The sequence below is a fragment of the Anopheles moucheti genome, chromosome 3, assembly GCF_943734755.1.
Source record: "Anopheles moucheti chromosome 3, idAnoMoucSN_F20_07, whole genome shotgun sequence".
NCBI lineage: Eukaryota > Metazoa > Arthropoda > Insecta > Diptera > Culicidae > Anopheles > Anopheles moucheti.
The window spans coordinates 41,827,495-41,849,001 of record NC_069141.1 but is presented as its reverse complement, the minus strand read 5'-3'; the positions used below and the strand labels follow the sequence as shown (position 1 = coordinate 41,849,001).

General features: G+C 42.0%; 3 protein-coding genes across 5 annotated transcripts in view; 2 read left to right on the top strand and 1 right to left on the bottom strand.

Moving 5' to 3' along the window:
- Nucleotides 1-4,725: 4,725 nt before the first annotated feature.
- Nucleotides 4,726-8,342, top strand: LOC128302396 (transmembrane 9 superfamily member 4). The gene is made up of 8 exons (XM_053039213.1): nt 4,726-4,850; nt 5,005-5,411; nt 5,475-5,630; nt 5,699-5,976; nt 6,048-6,257; nt 6,332-6,933; nt 7,005-7,143; nt 7,608-8,342. Exons 1-8 carry the CDS (start codon nt 4,818-4,820, stop codon nt 7,706-7,708), a joined length of 1,926 nt encoding a protein of 641 aa, XP_052895173.1. The 5' UTR covers nt 4,726-4,817; the 3' UTR covers nt 7,709-8,342.
- A 500-nt stretch (nt 8,343-8,842) lies between these two features.
- Nucleotides 8,843-12,215, top strand: LOC128302279 (DNA topoisomerase 3-alpha). Its single transcript, XM_053039065.1, has 4 exons — nt 8,843-9,059; nt 9,139-9,772; nt 9,846-10,103; nt 10,263-12,215. The coding sequence occupies exons 1-4, from the start codon at nt 8,895-8,897 to the stop codon at nt 12,206-12,208; spliced, it is 3,003 nt and encodes a 1,000-aa protein (XP_052895025.1). The 5' UTR covers nt 8,843-8,894; the 3' UTR covers nt 12,209-12,215.
- A 1,000-nt stretch (nt 12,216-13,215) lies between these two features.
- LOC128301840 (phospholipid-transporting ATPase VD) overlaps nt 13,216-21,507 on the bottom strand; it is a 37,094-nt gene continuing 28,802 nt past the window's right edge. For 2 of the 3 annotated variants that reach the window (XM_053038479.1, XM_053038480.1), the window contains exons 3-12: nt 20,071-20,251; nt 19,827-20,006; nt 19,634-19,758; nt 17,281-19,489; nt 17,032-17,202; nt 16,769-16,954; nt 16,487-16,687; nt 16,214-16,401; nt 15,966-16,106; nt 13,216-14,619 (exon numbers count right to left, since the gene is read on the bottom strand). In XM_053038479.1, coding sequence (XP_052894439.1) covers nt 14,574-14,619; nt 15,966-16,106; nt 16,214-16,401; nt 16,487-16,687; nt 16,769-16,954; nt 17,032-17,202; nt 17,281-19,489; nt 19,634-19,758; nt 19,827-20,006; nt 20,071-20,251 — 3,628 coding nt within the window. In that variant the 3' untranslated portion in view covers nt 13,216-14,573. The remainder of the gene's footprint in view (nt 14,620-15,965; nt 16,107-16,213; nt 16,402-16,486; nt 16,688-16,768; nt 16,955-17,031; nt 17,203-17,280; nt 19,490-19,633; nt 19,759-19,826; nt 20,007-20,070; nt 20,252-21,507) is intronic. The other variant, XM_053038482.1, reaches the window with a different exon arrangement.

The following is a 21,507-nucleotide window of genomic DNA, read 5'->3' as shown; positions in this document are numbered from 1 at the left end:
CTCCACTGTTCGAAGACATCGGATCCCAGCTTCCCGGATTTTCATCAATTCCGGGTGCAGTGCAGTGCATGGCTGCTACTTCTGGCATGCGGGTAACTGTGCGAGCTCTCGCTTATGTGCTTGAGAGCGAACGTGAAACCCAGCAGGATACGAACGCTTGTTGGGCATCCCGCTCCCCAGGAAGTATACTGATAGCTGTCTAATTTATGGAAGACAACCATCCCATCCCCCTACATCCATTCGTCGATGCATCGGCGTACTGCTAGCATTTTTTTCTCGTTGTCCCGCCAAAAGTCCATTCACGAGCAGAGGAAAGGCAGCAGGCAGAGGGACGATTTTTGTGAAGCGTTCTCTTTCTGCATGCCCAGTGACGTCACTGGCGAAAGGTCACAGTACACCGTGTCGTAAAGCGAAGAGGCTCAATAAAGTTTCAGCTTCTACTGCTGCTGCTGGCAAAAAAAGTAGCCGGAAGCCGAACGTTGGTGGATTGTCGGACAAATTGTCGCGCACTAGAGCATGCTGGAGGGGTAAGCGAACGCTATGAAACGTGTTTAATGTTCAATGGGCGTGCAGGATAGATGTCAGTCAACGTAAATGAGATATAACCAGATCCCTCGAAACCCCAGTGCCTTCGAAAGTGCGCCAGTCAAACGTGGCATACTGATTGGAACAGAGAGAAACAAGGTGAACCAGAAATCTCAGACAACGCAGAAGTGGTGTTGAAGAAAGACGTGATTACCATAAATGTTTCCCCAAAACATTTCTTAAAGTGAGTAAAGCAATGGAAGTATGGAATCATAAAGTGACTAAAACAATTTTAAACTTAAAGAAAATGTTGTATGTTGTGTTAAGTAAAGTGTTGTGTTAAGTTAAATAAATTGTGTTTAGTGTAATTTTTGTCACCTTTAATTATTTTCTCACTCCATGAATTTTCAGTTGTATCAATTGCAATTGAGCCATCAACGCTATGCACATTTCGCAGATTCCAGACACTATGCAACGTATGTGTGTGTATGTGTGTGGGTAATATTTATTGATCCACCACGCGGCCCACGAGAAGCAGGACGATAAATTCATTATGGAGTGATTGAGCAGAATTCATTACCGCAGCCGGTTGATTGCAGAGCATGGGACCACGCAGAGTAATGGCGAACACCTCACAGCGAACAATGAAAATTGCATCGTGGAATGAATGAAATTAGTGGATGCAGAACGGAAACAAACGGTTCTTTTTTTTTCAAATAATTTCGTCGTATATAATTATTGATCCGCTTTTGTGAATAATTTTTAAGTAGTAAATCAACAAAATCATGAAATTTGTTTAACACAAATTTAAATGTATCAATTACATAATAACCTAGCGGACTTCGAGATTTATGACCTTGAACGGCAACCTCTATGTCGTTAAGTTCAAACTTCAGATGTGACCTTCAGCGATATTTTACTATAAATGTTAATATAATTCTTCATTTATGATTTATCGATTTAATTTTCCAGTACTATATGTAATAACAATCATTACTAAGGCTATTTTTGTTAACTTCCAAGTGTTACTGTGTGACTTAAATAGTTTTCCTTTAGATTTATCTCTCAAACTATTAATGAATTATTCATAATAAAAACATAGACTTTAAAAGACTTGTAATATCAGGACGACAGAGCGGGTTACATAACTAACATTTACATTGCAAACAGCACTGTAATTGATTATCAATGAGCGGAATGAGAATTCGGAGGCACATTATTAAACGCTTCACAATGCAAATGAAGGACTACGTGATATTGGGAAAATACTTAACTTATATTACAGCTTACAGAATCTCCATAGAAACGTAATGATTTCCTACAAACAGAAAAACAACACCGACTGTTTGGCGTTTTCACTTGAGCAGACGAAAGGTGGTACGATATTGCAACGAAATGGTACCCATCAAGTTTGCTAAGCTAACCGGCAGCATCCAGCATTGGTAACGGGGCAGCATCCAGAGCTTTTCCAGTTATCGCGCAAACCGTGGCCATGTTACGAAAATTGTGGGCGGATCCAAAAGCTCGTTTCATTTGGAATGCCAACACGTGTCGTAGTAGTCGTAGCACCGGTGTTCCGGTGTAGTAGTGAAAGCACCGATAGTAGTAGGGAAAATTGTGAAACATCTCCTGTTCGATAAAGCAGATTTGAATTCCTCCCTGTTTCTCCCTGCCACGTTGGCGGTAACTGTGATTTCCGAATGTAATGGAACACAGTCGTATCACCAGGAGGTACTTCAATCGCATCACCCTTAAACCTTACAGTAACAAAACCATTATAAAACAGATCCTTATAACTCACAACCCAAGCCAGCAAAACGTTCTGCTATAATTGTTGCCAGGCATTTCTTTGCCGTCTGTGCAATCTATATCTTATCTGAATGCTTGTATCAGTTACACATTCCTGCGGTCGGTTAACAAACTATACAGAAGATGAGAGGATCAAATGTAAATAAACACAACACATAGCCAACCTTCATGCTAGACTTGCGTTCCGTTGCGGCCTGATACTAGATCGCGACACGAGACTGAAGAACGATAAAATGTTTGTGTTTGCATTTGAGATTTCCTGCCATATTCGTTGTCCCTGTACGTATGGGTTATGGAAAAAAGATAAGCTTCCGCCATGATGGTGGAATTCGCGACGATTGAAACAAGGCCAAATGATGCACTCGGCCGATTGCGCGCTTTTCGCTCAACTCTACTGTACACTTGATGACTGTTAGACAACGAGACTTCCCGGAAAGGTGTAGGGAATAGTTTTACAAACCATCCATCCGCTTCAGGGACGGAGGGGAATTGAGATAGCGAAACAATGTGACGATAGAAGAAAAAAACGCATTGAATCAACAGGACTATAAATAATCAACCAGTGCTCAATGTGTATCTAAGTCACATTTTAAAGTTAACAAACACATCAAATTTTTCTTCAAATGTCTTCTGCAAATCAAACGCACATTACATAAATGGTAAAACGCATGCTTATTATAAAAAAATACTGTCCTCAAACGTAGGTTGTTTGGCTACAATTTCTGTCAGCTAAATGCCAATGGCAACTTTGGAGACAATAGTTTTTTCGTAAAAAAACGTGATACACCACAAATTTATCCACTTATGTGTTTTATATAATCCACAACCACATAAATTTCACCGCATTTCAGATACGTTTCATTTATTGCAACAAATCCTAAACAGTTTAAAATTAATGGTGAGAATTTAACAGCCCCGGTACATTACCGTCGCGGAACGTTGCAGAATGTGGGACACTTCGTTAAGACGCTCAATTATTTGTAAAATATCTGATGAACTTACACCTTCCCGGTGGTGTCTCCATTAGGAGGAAAATGGAAAAATACTGGGAACGACGAAGGAAGCTCGCCCTGAAAAAGTAGGGTAGTTCCGCCTATCTGATTGCGATTATTCAAATTGACTGCAAGCACCGGGCATAATTCATTTCCTAAGGAGACTTAATTGTTAATTTATAGACTTGTCTTGAATATAATTTTCGTTGCGCGGTTTGCGGCTTAGTTGATGACAATTGGAAATAAAGTAGGATTTGGAGGTGATGAATACAGGTCTATCTACTGCTTCCGTAACTGTTGACTGTGACTGAAACATTCCATTCGTTTTACAGAACAGAAATGAGTACAACATTTTGCAAGAACAAGCTAGAAAAAATGGAATTGTGAGGCGTATATACATCATAATCTCACCAATCAATTATAATTTCTCTTCTCAACAATACAACTTGCTTCTCGAAAGACTTGTCGGCTAATTAATAATTTGATCATTGACACAGTATGCAGCAATTTACACATTTCAATAGAAAAAAAAATAGAGAAGAAAATAGAGAGAGAGAGAGAGAGAGAGAGAGAGGAAAAAAATAGAAAGAGAGAAAGAGTGTGAAGGAGAAAAGGGAGAGAGAGTAAGGGGGAGAGAGGGAGTGAGGGAGAGAAGGAGAAAGAGAGTCAGAGGAGAGGTAATCGTTTCTATGCTATAAGTCTGAAATTTGTTCTATTATTTAAAGTAAAGTTTGATTTGGATCGATTCCATTTAGTCGTGCGTGGTTCAAGATAAACAGGTTTTTTATACAACCGGCCTTCATATAGTGAGGAGGATGCTGGCATCCAGATTTGCAATACAATATGTATGAAAAACATGAAATTATTTACTAAAGTAGAATATACGATTCATCTTAGATAGTTTAATTCATTCGTTATTTTGAAGGGGTACTACACTAATTTACCTCACTGGGAAATTACATGAGATATCCTGTAGTATGAAAGCAATGGAATGAAACTCTCGATAAACAATCCCTCGTATTTCGGTTCGAATAAAATGGTAAAAAAGGTTCAATTTTTATGAGGAAAAATCCAAAATGCTGTTTCTGGTAGAATACTCCCTCGCAAGCATCAAGCTTTCCAGAAGTTTGATTAAGCTTAAAAGCTCATCGTGAAGCAGCGTGTATGCGTTTAGGGTCATTTTGAAAAGGGTATATTAAATAATTACTTATAACAAATATTTAGATAATTCATGATTAATTGTTCCAAGCGAGCTTGTGATTTAATAAAATAAAGTTACCATTCAATTAACAATTTTTAAAAAGATATTGTTTTCAACAATAATCCCAAATTCCCAGTGTCATTTAGTTGTCCTAAGCACATGACCGTTCAAACCTACCATAGTGCTGTGTACGTAAATTGTTTTCCTTTTCTCCAAAAAAAGTTACGCATAGGTGGAAATCATTGTTTTTCGGTAATTTGCGTCGGTTTTCCGATGTATTTTTTGTATTTATGGTCCAGATGAAGCTAAACATGGAAAACCAGGTACGTTTAATTGAAATCTCACTGAAATTGTCTTGCTTTCCACACAAAACAACAGACACTTCGGTACAGGCACAGAAAGTAAACATTTGCATGCAGTGTGCGATGAGCTGTGCACTAGTGAGTAATGTTTCCTCCCGATTCGTATAATCTGCAGAACCAACGATGGACCATGCGGAGGATGCTAGGTATTGCTACCTTAGTGCTGCTGGCCGGACAATGTTCTGCCTTCTACGTGCCCGGTGTGGCTCCGGTAGAGTTTAAAAAGGGTCAGAAGATTGATGTGAAAGCCGTCAAAATGACCAGCACCCACACGCAGCTCCCATACGAGTATTACTCGTTACAGCTATGCTTGCCAAAGAATGGAACGGTAGTGTACAAAAGTGAAAATCTCGGCGAAGTTCTGCGCGGTGATCGTATCGTCAATACGCCGTACGAGGTACGGATGGCCGAAAACATTCAATGTAAATTGCTGTGCAATTCGAAGGATCGGCCAATGAATTGGGACCATGAACAGTCGGCCAAGGTGGCCGAACGGATACGTCACGAATATTTTGTCCATTTGTAAGTAATCGGTGATTTCCATTGTGCCGAAAGCCTGAACCCAAAAATGTTTTCTCTTTTAAGGATCATTGATAATCTTCCCGTGGCCACAAAGTTTGTTAATCCCGATACGATGGAACTGCAGTTTGAGCACGGTTACCGTTTAGGCCAAACCAACGGTCCGAATGTTTTCATTAACAACCATTTAAGATTCCGGTTGTTTTATCATCTGCACAGCGAGTATGTTGTATAACAAACTTAAAAAACTTTTAAATATTAATGTTTTTTTTTGTTGTTACTTAACTTAGAAATCAGTATCGCGTCGTCGGATTTGAAGTAGAAACACTTTCGATAAGCAAAAACTCGTTAAGCTTCGATGGCGACACTTGCATTTTCCCAGACAATCCCAAACCACAAGCAGTCACACCAAACGGCAGGACGGAGCTTTTCTTCACTTATTCGGTGGTATGGCAAGAGTCCTCCGTCAAGTGGGCCTCCCGATGGGATATTTATCTTGGCATGAACGATGTGCAGATTCATTGGTTCAGCATCATCAACTCGCTTGTCGTCGTATTCTTCCTATCAGGTAAAATGACAACGGTTGCTTAGGGTATTAGTTATCAAAATACAATAAATGTGTTTTCTTACATCTCTTAGGTATACTTACGATGATAATGGTCCGTACACTTCGCAGAGATATTGCCAAATACAACACAGATGATAGTATCAGCATTGAAGACACTTTGGAGGAAACTGGTTGGAAGCTGGTGCATGGCGATGTGTTCCGTCCTCCACGACATCCAAGACTGTTCGCTGCTGTCATCGGAAGCGGCATACAGATATTTTTTATGGCACTCATCACGATTAGTAAGTCCAAATTGGAAGGTAAAGACTCCTCCAATGTGAGCTTTATTTACTTATGTGATTTTCTCTTTTACCAGTTATTGCTATGCTCGGAATGCTGTCGCCCTCTTCCCGTGGGGCACTGATGACAGCCGGTATAATGTTGTACGTGTTCATGGGCCTAATCGCTGGATATTTTTCTGCTCGACTTTACAAAACGATGAAGGGTCGCAACTGGGAACGAGCTGCATTTCTGACGGCCACGTTTTATCCCGGTCTCGTTTTTGGCACCTGTTTCTTTTTGAATTTCTTTATCTGGGACAAGGACTCAAGCGGTGCCGTTCCGTTTGGTACGATGGTAGCCCTGTTGCTGCTGTGGTTCGGCATATCATTACCGTTAGTGTTTTTGGGCTACTACTTCGGTTATCGGAAGCAAGCTTTTCAACACCCGGTGCGTACGAATATGATTCCCCGTCAGATACCGCATCAGCACTGGTACATGAACATTTGTCTGTGCATTCTAATGGCCGGCATTTTACCATTCGGAGCAGTTTTCATCGAGCTGTTTTTCATCTTTTCGGCCATATGGCAGAATCAGTTCTATTATCTTTTTGGATTTTTGTTCCTGGTATTTTGCATACTAGTCGTAAGCTGTTCCCAGATATCAATCGTGATGACGTACTTCCAGCTATGTGCTGAGGTAGGGGAATTATACACATAATCTGTGGTAAAAAAAGCTCTGTTTAATATTTTCCTATCTACTTTCTACAGGACTATCGATGGTGGTGGAGAAGTTTTATCGTTTCCGGAGGATCCGCTGTGTACATACTGTTCTATAGTATATTTTACTTTTTCACGAAACTCGAAATTACAGAATTCATACCGACGTTATTATACTTGGGATACACTGGTAAGTCAACTCACGCACACTACTAGAGTTAGATGAATCTCAAAATGATTCTTTGGGTCGAATGAATAACTCTGAATTGGTATTATGATGAATCGTGACTCGTTATAGATTCTGAATCCTAATAGATTTATTTATCTTCTATGATACACGAATCGTGGAAGATTCACGAATGAATTAATCACAAATTTACGCACTTATTTGTTTTTTTTTTCATCTTTTCAAATATGATTTCTATGCTGAAAATATCTTTATCTTGTTTAAAAAACCAGCCCTTTATCATCCATACTTTTTCCAAGTAAAATAACTTCTGCTCAATCGGGCTACAGAAGCTTACAATATTGGGTGTAAAATTACCAGTTCCTAGCTGTTCATGAATCTCTGAGGTTGATAGTGAACTCATGATTTAAATCATTGTTTTACTAATGATTAATTAAAAAAAAAATTTTGTTTATTTTTGTCAACAGGTCTCATGGTTGTAACGTTCTACATTCTCACCGGCACGATAGGATTTTTCGCAGCGTACAGTTTTATCAGAAAAATTTATGGAGCTGTAAAAATTGATTAAAACAGTACGTAAGGGATAAAATTGACTTCAACACTTTTGATAAAATTAAATCAGTTATGTTTTTGCATTAACCCTTCAACACGAAAGTTCAACACATTTCTACATTGCTGTTGATCAAGCTCATTACATAAATTCAGTGATTGAACATGCCACTAGTAACGTTTAATTCTTTTGTGATAGAGTGCATCGAACATACTGAACACAATTAAATGTTTAGCGCGTAGGTTCGATATGATGCCGCGAAATGTGTCGCGACTATGTTGGCAATTGACTTCTAGTACCAGATCGCATTAAAAAGCGAATTGAGTTCGATTCATGGTTTTGTGGTTGCCTATGAACCAGACACATCGAACACATTGCTTGGTTCGTAAAACTAACAGTAAACTTGTTTTCGATGAGTTTATCGCAAATACAACTGTACTCGAGCGCATACAAGACAATTCATTTCAATTGTAGCATTCTAGGCAGACATGTGGCCAGAGGTGCGTTTATCCAGAAAGTTTGCTAAAAAGTTGTTTTAATTTAGCTTTCATCAACGTGAAATTACGTCAAGACTCTGCAATTTTAGTTAGTTGTACCATATGCTAAGACTAAATGTAACAAAACGGTGAAATAGATAAATAAATCACAATCTTGAAACAATATCGGACATTCCCAGCGTACATGAACATGATATTTCGTCTGCATGCGCACTAATGCATAGTAAAATAGATTATTAGAACCAGAACATACTTTGAGTTGTATTCACTGTAGGGGATGTTCACCGAGAAGTTATCTTTATGCGGTTTGTTTACGGAAATGGGAGCCTTCTTTTCGAGACCTTTTTCCAGGCGATCTGTGAATTTAATTAGCCGATTTGAATTTTCTTTTTCCACTCATTCCATTTCCACCTCCACTAACACTTCAAGACCCAAAACTAGACATTGTAAGTGAATAGTCTTCAAACAACTGGATGTTATGCCACTAACCAAATCAACAAATTTCCCTATTGTGTCCGTGCAACAACTTTCAAAAAGGATTCCAAATTTTGATGTGGGACTGTCACAACGGATGTCTTTCGATGGTTACTTGGTGAAAGGGCGCCAACGCTGTTTGACGTTTCGAATATTTACATCTGGTTGTGTGTACAAACATCGGTGCTGAACGTGGTTTACGAACTGACCACGGTTCAAATGATCGTGGCTGAATGTTACGCTTGGCAAAAGTCTCTTTTTTCTTGGTAAAACATAGTTTCCAGTCTCGTGCGTTAGCTAGTGAATGTGGTCTCAAAATGAAATATTTGAACGTGGCGGAGAAAAATGATGCAGCGAAAACGATTGCCGGCTTGTTATCACGAGGCTCATCGCAGAGGGTATGTAATCGCGTGGATGATGTTTCAGTCATTCTTTTCTTTATATAAAAACCGCCGGCATTGTTATTTACTCTCCCAGCGTGAAGGCTACTCACCGTACAACAAAATTTACGAATTCAGCTACAACCTGCAGGGACAGAACATTCAGATGATAATGACATCCGTATCGGGCCATCTGTTAAACCACGAATTCCTGCCGAGCTTTCGTGGATGGCAGGGCTGCAGTCCGGAAGATCTGTTCGATGCCCCGGTACGCAAATTCTGTCCGGAACAGTATGAAAAAATTAAGAAAACCCTTGAACGGGAGGTGCGCGGTTGCTCTACACTCATCATTTGGACCGATTGCGATCGAGAAGGTGAGAACATTGGCTTCGAAATAATGGAGGTATGCCGAGCGATAAAACCGCAGCTACGCGTTTTACGGGCAAAGTTTTCCGAAATCACAGCACCATCGATTAAGCGTGCCATCGAAAATTTGGTCCAACCCGATGCTCGACAAAACGATGCGGTCAATGTGCGTAGTGAGCTCGATTTGCGAATCGGTGCCGCTTTCACGCGCTATCAGACGTTGCGATTGCAGAAAGTTTTCCCACAAGACATATCGAACAATCTGGTGTCGTACGGTAGCTGCCAGATACCGACGCTGGGTTTTGTAGCGCAACGGTACAAGGAAATAGAAAACTTCATACCACAACCGTTTTGGAAAATCAAGTGTAAGTGATAAAGTGATGGCAGCCGAAAGAACAAAATCGTCCTATTATTGAAAATGTTTCTTTTATTTTGCAGTGACACACACCATCAATGAATTAACAGTCGAATTCCACTGGTTGCGAAATCGTCTGTTCGACAAGCAGTGTTGCGAGGCATATTTGATGCTGTGCCAACAAAATCCAGTAGCGAAGGTACTGACCGTTACAGAAAAGCCGAAAAATAAGTGGCGTCCAACACCGATGGACACAATAGAATTGGAAAAGTTAGGTTCGCGTAAGCTTCGGATGAACGCCAAGCAAGTGATGACCATTGCGGAGAAATTGTATACCCAAGGTTAGTATTGTCATATAAAAGAATGCTGGCATATTATTGGAAATGAAGAGAATAATAGCCAAATGAAAATGTTCTACAATATTTGTTGTAATCAACTGAAAGATGCTGCTGTCTAAAACTAGCCAGAATGTTTTTGATAATCCAATGCTTAATTTTCAGGTATAATCAGTTATCCCCGTACGGAAACAAACATGTTCACGGGCGACATGAAGTTAGCTCCGCTGGTACAGGCCCAGGTCAGCAGCGATCAGTGGGGTGCATTCGCCGAAAAAGTGCTGCAATGGGGCGTCAATCCAAGGAACGGTAAAAAGTCCGATCAAGCCCATCCTCCCATACATCCGACCAAACTTCCAACAAACCTGTCCGGCGATGAATGGCGCGTGTATGAGCTGATCGCACGTCACTTCCTCGCTTGTGTCAGTCGAGATGCAACCGGTTCGGAGACAATCGTAAATGTGCTCGTTGGTGAGGAGGAAGAATTTACCGCATCGGGACTATGCATCCACGAGCGTAACTACCTCGAAGTGTATCCGTACGATCGCTGGAACGCGAAGGAAATACATGCGTACCAGGTCGGGCACACGTTCGAACCGACCGAGCTGGGTTTGCACGAGGGCTCAACGACGGCACCGAATATGCTGACCGAGGCTGATCTGATTGCACTGATGGAAAAACATGGCATCGGTACTGATGCAACGCACGCGGAACACATCAACACCATCAAGGAGCGTGGCTATATCGGTGAGCGGGATCGTGGGTTTTTGGTTCCCGGTACACTCGGCATGGGGCTGGTGGAAGGATACGAAATGATGGAACTGCGTTTGGCCCACCCCGAGCTGCGAGCTGGTCTCGAAGTCGACCTTAAGCTGGTATGCGAAGGGCGCAAAAATCCTAACGATGTACTAGCGGAACAGATCGCCAAGTACAAGGAGGTTTACCAGATAATGTCCCAGAAGGCACGAGCACTTGATCGTGCGCTGGGACAGCGGTTAAATCAAACACCGCGGGATCCACCGCCAGATGGCGGCGGTGTATCCGTAGCAGGTGGTGGTGCGACTCCCATGAAGGAGGTCTGCAAATGCCCAAAATGTGGAAGTAAGATGTGCCTTCGTAGCAAGCGTGATGCATCCGGATACTACCTCGGGTGCATCGCTTTCCCAGAGTGCCGGAACAACATATGGTTCGACGATACGATACGTGAAATCAACGTACTGGACGATACGTGTACTCGCTGTGGAAGCAAGAAGATAGTCGTGAAGTTCCGCAGTGTACGCTTTTACGCTCTACTGCAGAGTACGGACATGGAGGAGTATCGTTTCTGCATCGTATGCGATGATAAATTTCGAAATTTGTTCAACATTAACGAATCCTGCGTGCGAGTGGTTGCAGCTGCGCGCACGACATCAAATGTGACGGCTTTACCCGTGGCACAATCCGTCACCAGCATTCCGGCAGGTTCGTGGGGCTCTGGTAACCTATCGGAGCGCCGAACACCACAAACTTCCAACACAAGCAGCAGCGGAATTGGACGATCTAACACCAGTATGGCTGGCTCCAGCACCTGGGGTACAGGACAATCTGGCAATACTTCGAACAACTGGGGTGGAAGTCAATCGTCAAACCGCGGTGGATCATCATCTACCTGGGGAAAACCGACAAACAATCGAAGCGACAATGGCAATGGATTCGGAGATAGAGGACCAAAACAGAACGGTTGGAAAAATACATCCAACTCTTCACGAACTGGTGGCGATGATGAGACTGACGTAATGTGTCGCTGTGGCACGCCAGCCTCACGCTTTACGGTGAAGAAAGATGGCCCTAACAAGGGAAGACCATTTTTTTCCTGCCCCAATCAGGCCAGCTCGTGCGGGTTCTTTAAATGGGGTGATGAAAATATGCCTCCCGGATCATCAAACGGTGCACCCGGTGGGTCAATCAGTTGGGGCTCTGGTGGAGTAACCACGAGTGGGTCCAGCTGGGGACGCAGTAGTAATGATAGTTCGAACAAAACATCCAAAACGGTCCGGAAATGTGGCATCTGTCGAGAGGAAGGACACACGAAAAACAAATGTCCACAGCGTGGTGATTCAACAGATTATTGATGGAATAAAGTGGAAAGGTTGATATTATCTTTTAACTAATTTTGCATTCGGCTTTTTGTCTGACGTAAGACGAAAGAACTTTAGTAAACAATATACATGCATTCATCCAGTATACATGAAAAAGATTCCTAAAAACACTCACGAAATGTCGCTGATATACAGTATAGTTTCAGCGGAAGGACCGGTCATGAAGAATTGAAACAGCGATCGACATAAAAATACTCCAAGACGACATGGCTATGTAGTAAATGCACGACATCTTTCGATCATGCTACCTCAACGGACAGACGCATCTAGGAGTTCCGTAGCTTTTACCGCTTATAGTACACATTGATAACAACTTGCAGTTATAAGTAAAGCATAACCAAACATCAAAAAGCGGATGTAGATAAAATTCCTTTGGGGTCGAAGCTCCTTGCGGGCTCCTTGTTAGCTATTTCACCAAGAAAAGTATCTGTCAAGGCCAATCCAACATCCATCCAAGACGTCATCCACGTATTGTTCACTTGCCCTACTAGACACGGAATCCTTCAGATGGTACAGCAGCGATGTTGATCCCGGATTATAATCGATAGCTCAAATTAATCCTTCAATTCTTGCATTTTCAACGTGCAAGTCAAGGAATGCTATTTTCGATATGAAATGCTCTCATATCATTGGACTATAATCGTTTAACGAGTGGCTATTTGTACCCACGCCTCTAAGACATGAACTCTACAGTAATATGAAGAAATGGTGGTGATGCTTGTGCCAGAACGGCGTAGATGTTGGGTTAACAGATCATTTGCAACAGAGCTCCTGTTGAGGGTTATAGCGACTGAGAGTTAATGTTCATTAATGTTTCGCTGGAAAGGGAAAGGGAATTATATTTTTGTGAATCGAGCGGACATCCAGATTGATCGGCAACATAAACATTCTTTCAATTATAAATTTCAAAACGATATACCAATACAGAAGTAACACAAAAAAATAGAAAGAGAAGTGATAAGTTTTAACATTTTTCACCATCATTTTATTGTTGTCACAATGTATAAAAAATATTCCATCTGTTTCTTTTTTAACGGTGCGGTGCCTGTAATTGCTACTTTCCAACGAACACTTGCGATCACTCTTTCCACGATCCATGATTTGCGGAATACATATGTACAACGAACATTCCCACAGGAGAGTTGTTTTTTTAAATTCTATTCCCTACTACTCTGCTAGGGCCAGTTCCGTCAGATGTTGGGTCTTCGAGGTGTTTTTTTTATTTGCAATTTCACATGCCGAGTTGCACAAAAAGCGCTAAGCACGAAGTTTGCACCAAACGTGTATAATTCTACACTTCAAGCAGCTGCGGATGGTAGCATCATTTCATTTCACACAATCCTTTCTAATTCTTCGTACTATTAGCGTGAGCGCTACTTATGCACACTGTCTCCAGTGTCTTCTCTTTACAATAAGCGTTACAATAAGCGGTAGTTAAATTATGTTAAAGTTTAGCGATTATACACATACTCTATAAAGCGTCCTCTCGTCAGCACGTTAGAGGCACTTGGTCGTCTTTTCGATTCCGTTTAGCTATACTAATTCTGTGTTATTTGTCTACATTAAATGCATACTTCATTACCAACGTTTTCCATTGTTGCGACCGCCATCACTTTTTATTGTCGTCTAGGATAGTTTTAAATTATTGTATTATTTTCCTCGCATGTTCAAATCAACAAAGATGCTCATGTCAAATCGCAGTTCTTTACGGAGCGCCCCAAATCAAGCATTCACATTCACAGCCGTGGTCGCAGCATCTATATTTACTTATCCGCGTTAATATTAACTTTAACGTTCTCAACAACAACGATCAATTATCCATCCAGGCTTTTAAAGGAGAATCCATTTGTTTTTTCCTCTGTACGCTCCTATGAAAACACAGCTCGGTAATAAATAACTGATTTCTTTTATCCAAAACTTTGCGTTTCATTATCGATTTCTACAAAGCGTTTCTCATTTACATATGCACGAGCTTGTCCATTTTAATACAAAAAGGGTTAGGATATGGACCATTCGTACACTTTGATGTATGCACTTCTACGAGAGAAATTCAGTTCAACAGCTTAACTTGATAAGGCCGCCAGAACAATGTTCCTGTTACGTTTCTTTTGATTGTTTTTTTGGGTATCACTGGAAAGTAGAGCCTTTTTTTCTATGCGCGTTTCAATTTCGGTTATTTTCCTTCCGAGCAGTAGTTTGTGTTATCTTGTTGGTTTCTATTAATAGTTATACATTTTCTATTAACAAGTTCGCTTAGGTGTTCGAATTAGAAAAGCTTGTTGCTGATTGCTGACTGATGAAGCAAAGCATTTTGAGGATACTTTTCAAAATAGTCACGTCATCTGCCGATTACATCCTTATGCGAAGCCCTGTGATGGGAGGTTCTGCAACGAAACACATATTATGGAAATAGGACATTAAAAACGTGCAATGAATCAACCCGGATAAAAGAGTGGCAACATTTAAGCATTGACGATATAGAAAGCCGAACAAAAAAGTCTTCAACCATTATGGTAAACAGCAAGTCAAACAAGGCGTTCACAGCAAAAGGTAAGAAAATAGTTCAAACACACCCCACGCTAAACTTTGCCAACTTCTGTACAGCCCGTTATGTTGCTTCTTGTTTGGTGTTTCGTGGTAACAAACGGTTTAAAGGAAAGTTTTCTTCCAAATTATACAGTGATTTCAATCTAAAAAGAATAAGCCATATTGTGAACAAAAAGAGGACATACTTAGCTCCAGCATAGTGTAAAAGTGTAGTGTATAGAAGAAAGAAACACAACAAATTCAAAGACTTACCTCAGCCATATTTAGGAAAACAAAACAACACACACAACTTCAACAAATCTCATATGCTACAGGTGCATTTGATGAAAAGATAAACAGTTATAAATTATAAACTATGAACAATAGTATGCGTTGTTAGTAAGAGCTAAAATGTACATGCATGCAATTAATATGAAGAATGATTGATTACAAGTGATATTAGTTTAATTAGCAAACCATACTTACCTTTCGTCCATAGCGATTTCTACATGAAAACGAAATTCTAACATTAAATGAAATGCGCATGACAATATTGAACATATTAATCTGTTAGAATTGAGCTCTAAATTGTTACACGAAATGAAACATATTGCAGCCTTCGGAAAAGTTATGCTGCAAAATATAAATCTAATACAATTTCACAAAATCAGTACAGTGCACTAAATTATGAGCATAGTTTACATTAATATTGGTAATGTTGAAGCATGTATAAACAATTTATATTTTTACATATGAACACTGTAAAACCACTAATCATGAAATACCAGCACCAAAGAGTGAACACAAAAACATACCAATTTAAACAGCCAGAAAAAAGGAAAAACTCCGGGATGAAAAGCAGATACAACCATACAATAAGCATTCAAAATTATTTACCCCCAGGATTGTTATAGCAAGCTGCATTCTACTACGAAGACATCTTGCAGTATATCGAAAATAGACAGATATTGAGTTTGGGCAAATCGGCTGATGCTGACATTGCAAGTCGTTCCATTCCGGTTGTACCACTGATGTTTCCTCTGCCATGCTAATGACAACCTGAACATGCGCTTAGTAGCCAAACCGTTGCCGTGGTGCATTGCGCTCTAGTATTCCACCGACCGCAGTGGTAGTAGCGGAACGCTTTCTCGTGATCAGCGTACTGGATTTCGAGTGATTGCTTGAGGTTGTGTGTGTTAAGTACCTGAATATGGATGAGGCAGACGTCGAACGAGACCAGGTTACCAGCAGATTCTCACCTCTTCGTTTTTCTTCTTTGTACTGCAGCGTCACCCGTACACCTTCGCAGGGCCAAATGGTATTTATGATTACACGATATGTAAATCTGTGGAGGAAGGAAAATGCAGTAAAGCTCATATCAGTTATAGTGCTCAAGAGCAAAAACACACGAAACACGCGTGTTCCGGCACAATCTATCACAGGAATACGTACCGTGGTAACAGGGCAAGTACGGAAGAAAGTATCGTAATCAGATAATACTGTATTGTACTCATGCTCATCTGGATAACCCAGTAATTGGACGGCAATCCGAAGCAGTTGACACAAACTGAATTGTACACAAATGCAAACGCGTAGAACGACACCAGGCTAATCACTATCGATAAGACATGCAAGCTTGTCTGTTTGGAAAAGAAGATGTAACAAGATTAGAAATTGGTTACTTAGGGGCATGACCAGGAAATCATTGTTGTTCTGCATACGAACCCATGATTTAATTTCTATGGCACAGTGTAGCAGCATCGTAAACAAACAGGAGGTCGTTATAGTTGTACCAAATACCCACAGGTCCACATCTGAGCCCCAGTACGCTGCCGTCGCTACAAAGAAAATCACCAAACTCTGGTACACCGCATCGAGCGTCACGATCCAAAACGATGACCACTTATAGCCCTTCCCCCGACGACCCTACGAATGGAGGTGAATGCGATAGAATACAAGCGATTGTAAATAATTTCACCGATTTGCTACTGGCAGCGTTGCACTTACATGCTGATATAACTGTGGATACGTTAACAGAAGGTCGTCGATAATCTTCTTATCGTACACCCCAATCGCCATCGGCGGCAATGCAGTCCATAGTAAATTGTAGATCATTAAGTACACCTGATCGATCATGACAGCACCGGAAAATCCACAGTAAAACTGATACCAGAACAGAAGAAACACGAATGCCTGCAAAAGTTGTACGACAATGCATTTAGTAACCAGCGTCTAATTCGATGTGACATGAAAAAGTTCAGTTTTCATACCGCATTTTTGTAGAAGAAGTATATGATCATACGCGCCAATCGATCGTAATTCCAATGTCCATGAACGAGCAGCAATTTTTCTAGCATTTTAAACTTGGCAATGGAAAAGTCCGAAGCCATTACCGCTTGCATGCCTTCCTGTCCACAGATACCCACTCCGACGTCGGCCATCTAAAATTTTAAGAAAATATTCAGGTAATGTACTGACGACAAATACACGCGAAAGGAAAAAAAAACGTTAACACAAACCTGTATCATAGAAACATCGTTTGCTCCATCGCCAATAGCTAGAGTACTGATACGAAGCTCTTCTTTAACCACCTTCACGAGGAAAGCTTTCTGCAGTGGTGTCGCTCGGCAGCACAATACGGATGAACAGTAACGGGTCAGTCTTAGGAATGGCTTGGTGAGGTTGGATCGCAGATCCAGTATGAAGGTTAACGTTTTCCCATCCACCACAAGTGCACGCGGTTTTTCCAGCTGATCAAACGCGTCTTCATCGTTGGAGGCGCCGTTAGAGTTTAGCTGTTTCTCGATTTCGTTGAGGTAAAAGTTTATGCTCGCTTCCGCCGAGTCTCGCGATCGTGCCGTTAGCTTTAGAATATCCATCTGCGAGTTGAACAGCTTCGCCGAGTATGCAATGTTAATCGCCGTCTCGGCCTTATCGCCTGTCAGCACCCAAATAACGATGCCGGCTTGCAACAGCGAGCTAATAGTCTCGGGCACACCTTCCTGCAAGCGATCCTCTATACCGGTCGTCCCGACTAGGGTAAGGCCTCGTTCGAGTGTTCCGAATGAATCACGAATTTTGCGTTCCCGATTCTCCATGCTCAACTCGCATTCCTCATGCTTGCTGTACCATTCGCTGAAATCGGTCGGATCCAGCTTTCGTTTGGCCATGACTAGCACACGCAGACCTTGTCGTGCATACACATTTAGCTGATGTTGTGTTTGCTCCCGCAAACGGTACTCTTCCGAGCCTGGTGTGCAAGGTACGAGATTGGGCATGATGCTACTGTCCGCTCCTTTAATGTACAGCACCACATCCTGCGTACCAGTTCGTCGTACTACCACGGACATGCACTTGCGGGTGGAATCGAAGGGAAGCACTTTCAGCACCTCGTACTCAATAACGCCTTCACCTGGTACACTCACGAGGGCATGGTTTGGGCTTCGGTTTACCAAGCAACAGTCGTAGCTGAATGCAGCATTGACGAGGGCCAGTTCGTCCGGACTTTCCGCCTCGTAAATAGGCCGGATAGAGGCGGGCGATGTTGAACCCTGCGAGAAGGACTTGTGGAACTTTGATGCGCCACTGCTACTGTTGTTAGATGCAAATCGATTCTTACTGCTACTGGTGCTGCCAGTGCTGCTCCTGTCGGCGCTCTTAAAAACTCCGCTGCCCTTCCCACCGCTGGCTACGTTACCCAGCTTAGCTACCAGTGATTTCACCCTTGCTGTCGGCGTAGTCAGTGATTTGAGCCGCATCGGTGGGCTTTCCGACATAGGTGACGTTTCCGCCGAGCTACTTATTGGTGACAGTGATGGCACATGAGCTGCTTTTAAGGGCAGTGATGACGGTGCGTTCGGCGGCGGAGAAGGTGTAATGGATCGAGACTCCGTCAGTCGGGCATAGCGATCTCCGATGTTAGGATCACATGCCGTTAGAGGGAGACTTCCACCGTCCGAGTCAACCAAAGCTGGACGAACAAGCGTAACGCTGGTATCACTATCATTCATCTCGATCACACCGCTCGCATTCATGTTGTCCCTGTGAGGAGTCGCACTAACGACCACGGTATTGCATATAGCAAGCACCAGAAAGAATTCCTGTATTTGATTGGCGACGGTTTCATTTCCAGCCTCACTGCCATTTCGACCCACTCCTTGGTTTGTCTCTAGCAAGGGCTGTGCACTTCCTCGGAAGTTTTCCAGCAAACTTAGATTGGGCTGAAGAATTGGCACAGGTGCGCCGATTTTATTCAACTCCCTTTCTTCCTCCGTCTCAGGATGGTTGTAGTCCACACCCACGATCGTGCAGCGTCGGAATATCATACGATTTTCCGTCAGCGTGCCCGTTTTATCCGAGAAAACGTACTGTATTTGACCGAGCTCTTCGGTGATGTTCATCGCACGACATTCGGTCCGCTTGTTCGAGTCCGGATCGTACAGCTCAATGTTATTGTGTATGTGATATACCTGCATCAGTTTGCACAGCTCTATCGTGACGTATAGTGAGAGCGGAATCATAATCTGAAGAATTATGACAAACGTCCAAAATGCTAGAAATCCTTCATACTCGGGACTGATCTCGAACGGCAGGAACGGTATTCGGAATGTGTCGTTATTACCGCCGTTAGACGTACCGTCATTGTCAGAATCGTTAGCATAGAAAGCAAGCCATAGCTTACATCCGACGGCACCGATGATACAAAGCACGATCAATATGATAACACACCTAATGAAAGATAAGTGTAAAAGAGATTAGAAATGAATGTTAGAAAGGGATATAATTAAAATATTCGAACCCTAATTTATTGTAACAATTCCTTTTTAAAGTAATACCGAATAGAAGAAAATGCATAATGGCTCAATCACCTACCATATCACGTCTATGTTCATCTGTTGTTCGACTCGGGATCGCTTATACCTGGGACCACTGTTGTTCAGCATAGCTTTGGTTTCGTGTCCTGCGTAGACAACGATTCCTTCCGCATAGTCCGTGTTCTAGATGATAAATAAATAAAATCATTGTTATCATTCAGATCATCCCTAATGCGTTCGACGATACGTACCTTTAGGCGACTTTCCCTTAATAGCAAACTTTCAGTTGATACTGGGACACGTTCGCCTGAGGGATGTATCACAGCACCGTGGAAGCGGTAGATTTTTGTTGACGGTGCATCGACCTCGATGCGACTGGTGAACTTATTCGGTGCAAAGATGTGCTGCTTCTCGACAAACCCTCGCACCACCTACACGGATGAATGATCGTGTTCAGAATTGGATACGGGCACAAAGCATGGTACTACTACTCACCTGACGTCTCTTTAAGTTGGTTTCGCCGTCCAGATCGCAAGTGTCGATGTAGCACACACCTGTCGGATCGCTTGACTTGAGCAAAAGTATATCGGCCGGAACAGTTTCGTTGTTTGACAGATGGATCAGATCACCAACACGCACATCTTGCCAGAGCACTTTCTTGTAGCGTTCCGATTCCCTGCAAAAACAATATAGAAGGAATCGAGAAGGAAACAACATTAGTGATAATTACGTCGATAGAGAAGAGAACAGAACAGTCTCCTGTTCGGATTGCTCCAAGATTTATGCATGGAAGTTGCCTTTCGAATCACGTGCATTTGGTACGCAAGAGCTTCGGTACGCTTTTCTGTCACAACGGGTTCTGTTTCTTCTACACCCATTTCCTTGTGTCCGCCTTCCCACAACCATTTGAAACTTCATTCTTAATGGTGCGACAGCCTCGACAGCTGACCAGAATATTTAATCTATGCTAATAGAATAATTCATCTGGTCAAAAGTTCAATTCCATATTTTTCTCTAACTTCGCGATCGTGATCGTTGAGGGGCGTGTTTAGTTTAAAATACAGTTAGGAATGTTAACAGTATCGTTCGTACCTGATAATCATAATTCAAGAGTTGGGCGATTAAAGCGAGTGGGGTTGTTGCGCTCCAGACGACGGTCGTCGCTGAGGCAACTGCATTACAATTTCGAGCACGTAGCACTTGTTATTCAATTCCAAGTGTCAAATGGATCAAATACAATGTTTCCTTTTCATGTCGATGTATCAATGCGCCAGTTGAGGCAATCGAAGTGTGCCCTGCTTTTACAATATAGACTGTTAGGAAATTTTGTTGCAGCTAGCGGGTATGTTTTAGGAACTTTGTACAGAACTGTTCTGCCAAAGAGTGTTGAACAGACGATCTTAGACCAAAAAAACACCATCGTGCATGATTTGAAGCAAGAATCAACATGTAGCTATTCTAGACGAAGTGGATTGATTAATGGCGGAACGGAACTCTCGACACAATTTGACCAATAAGTTGCTTTGTGTAATTATCGCATTCATATCCCTAATGTCTACATATTCATTTCCAGATGGTTACAATCGGCAGCGTTCGAATGATACACGTCAACCGTTCATTGTTCCGTTTGTTGAGTTATGCTGCTGATAACGAGTGCGTCGTAAGCCTGCATTGTCGCAAAGCCCGTGGAACCGTATGTCATATATACAATATTTATCCCTTCATGGCTGAGGACTCCCGTTCGCTCACGGTCACCACCAATTTACTCAACATGACCAAATACTTGAAGGCTGATCGTTTAATGACTCAAAGTTCCAGTTACGGCCAGGCGAGCTTGTGTTTGCATGTGTATTCAAACCGGTGGACAATAAGTACGCTTGTGCAGCTGCTGGAACACTATAACCGGTAATGCCCTTTTTTTTTGAGACACGC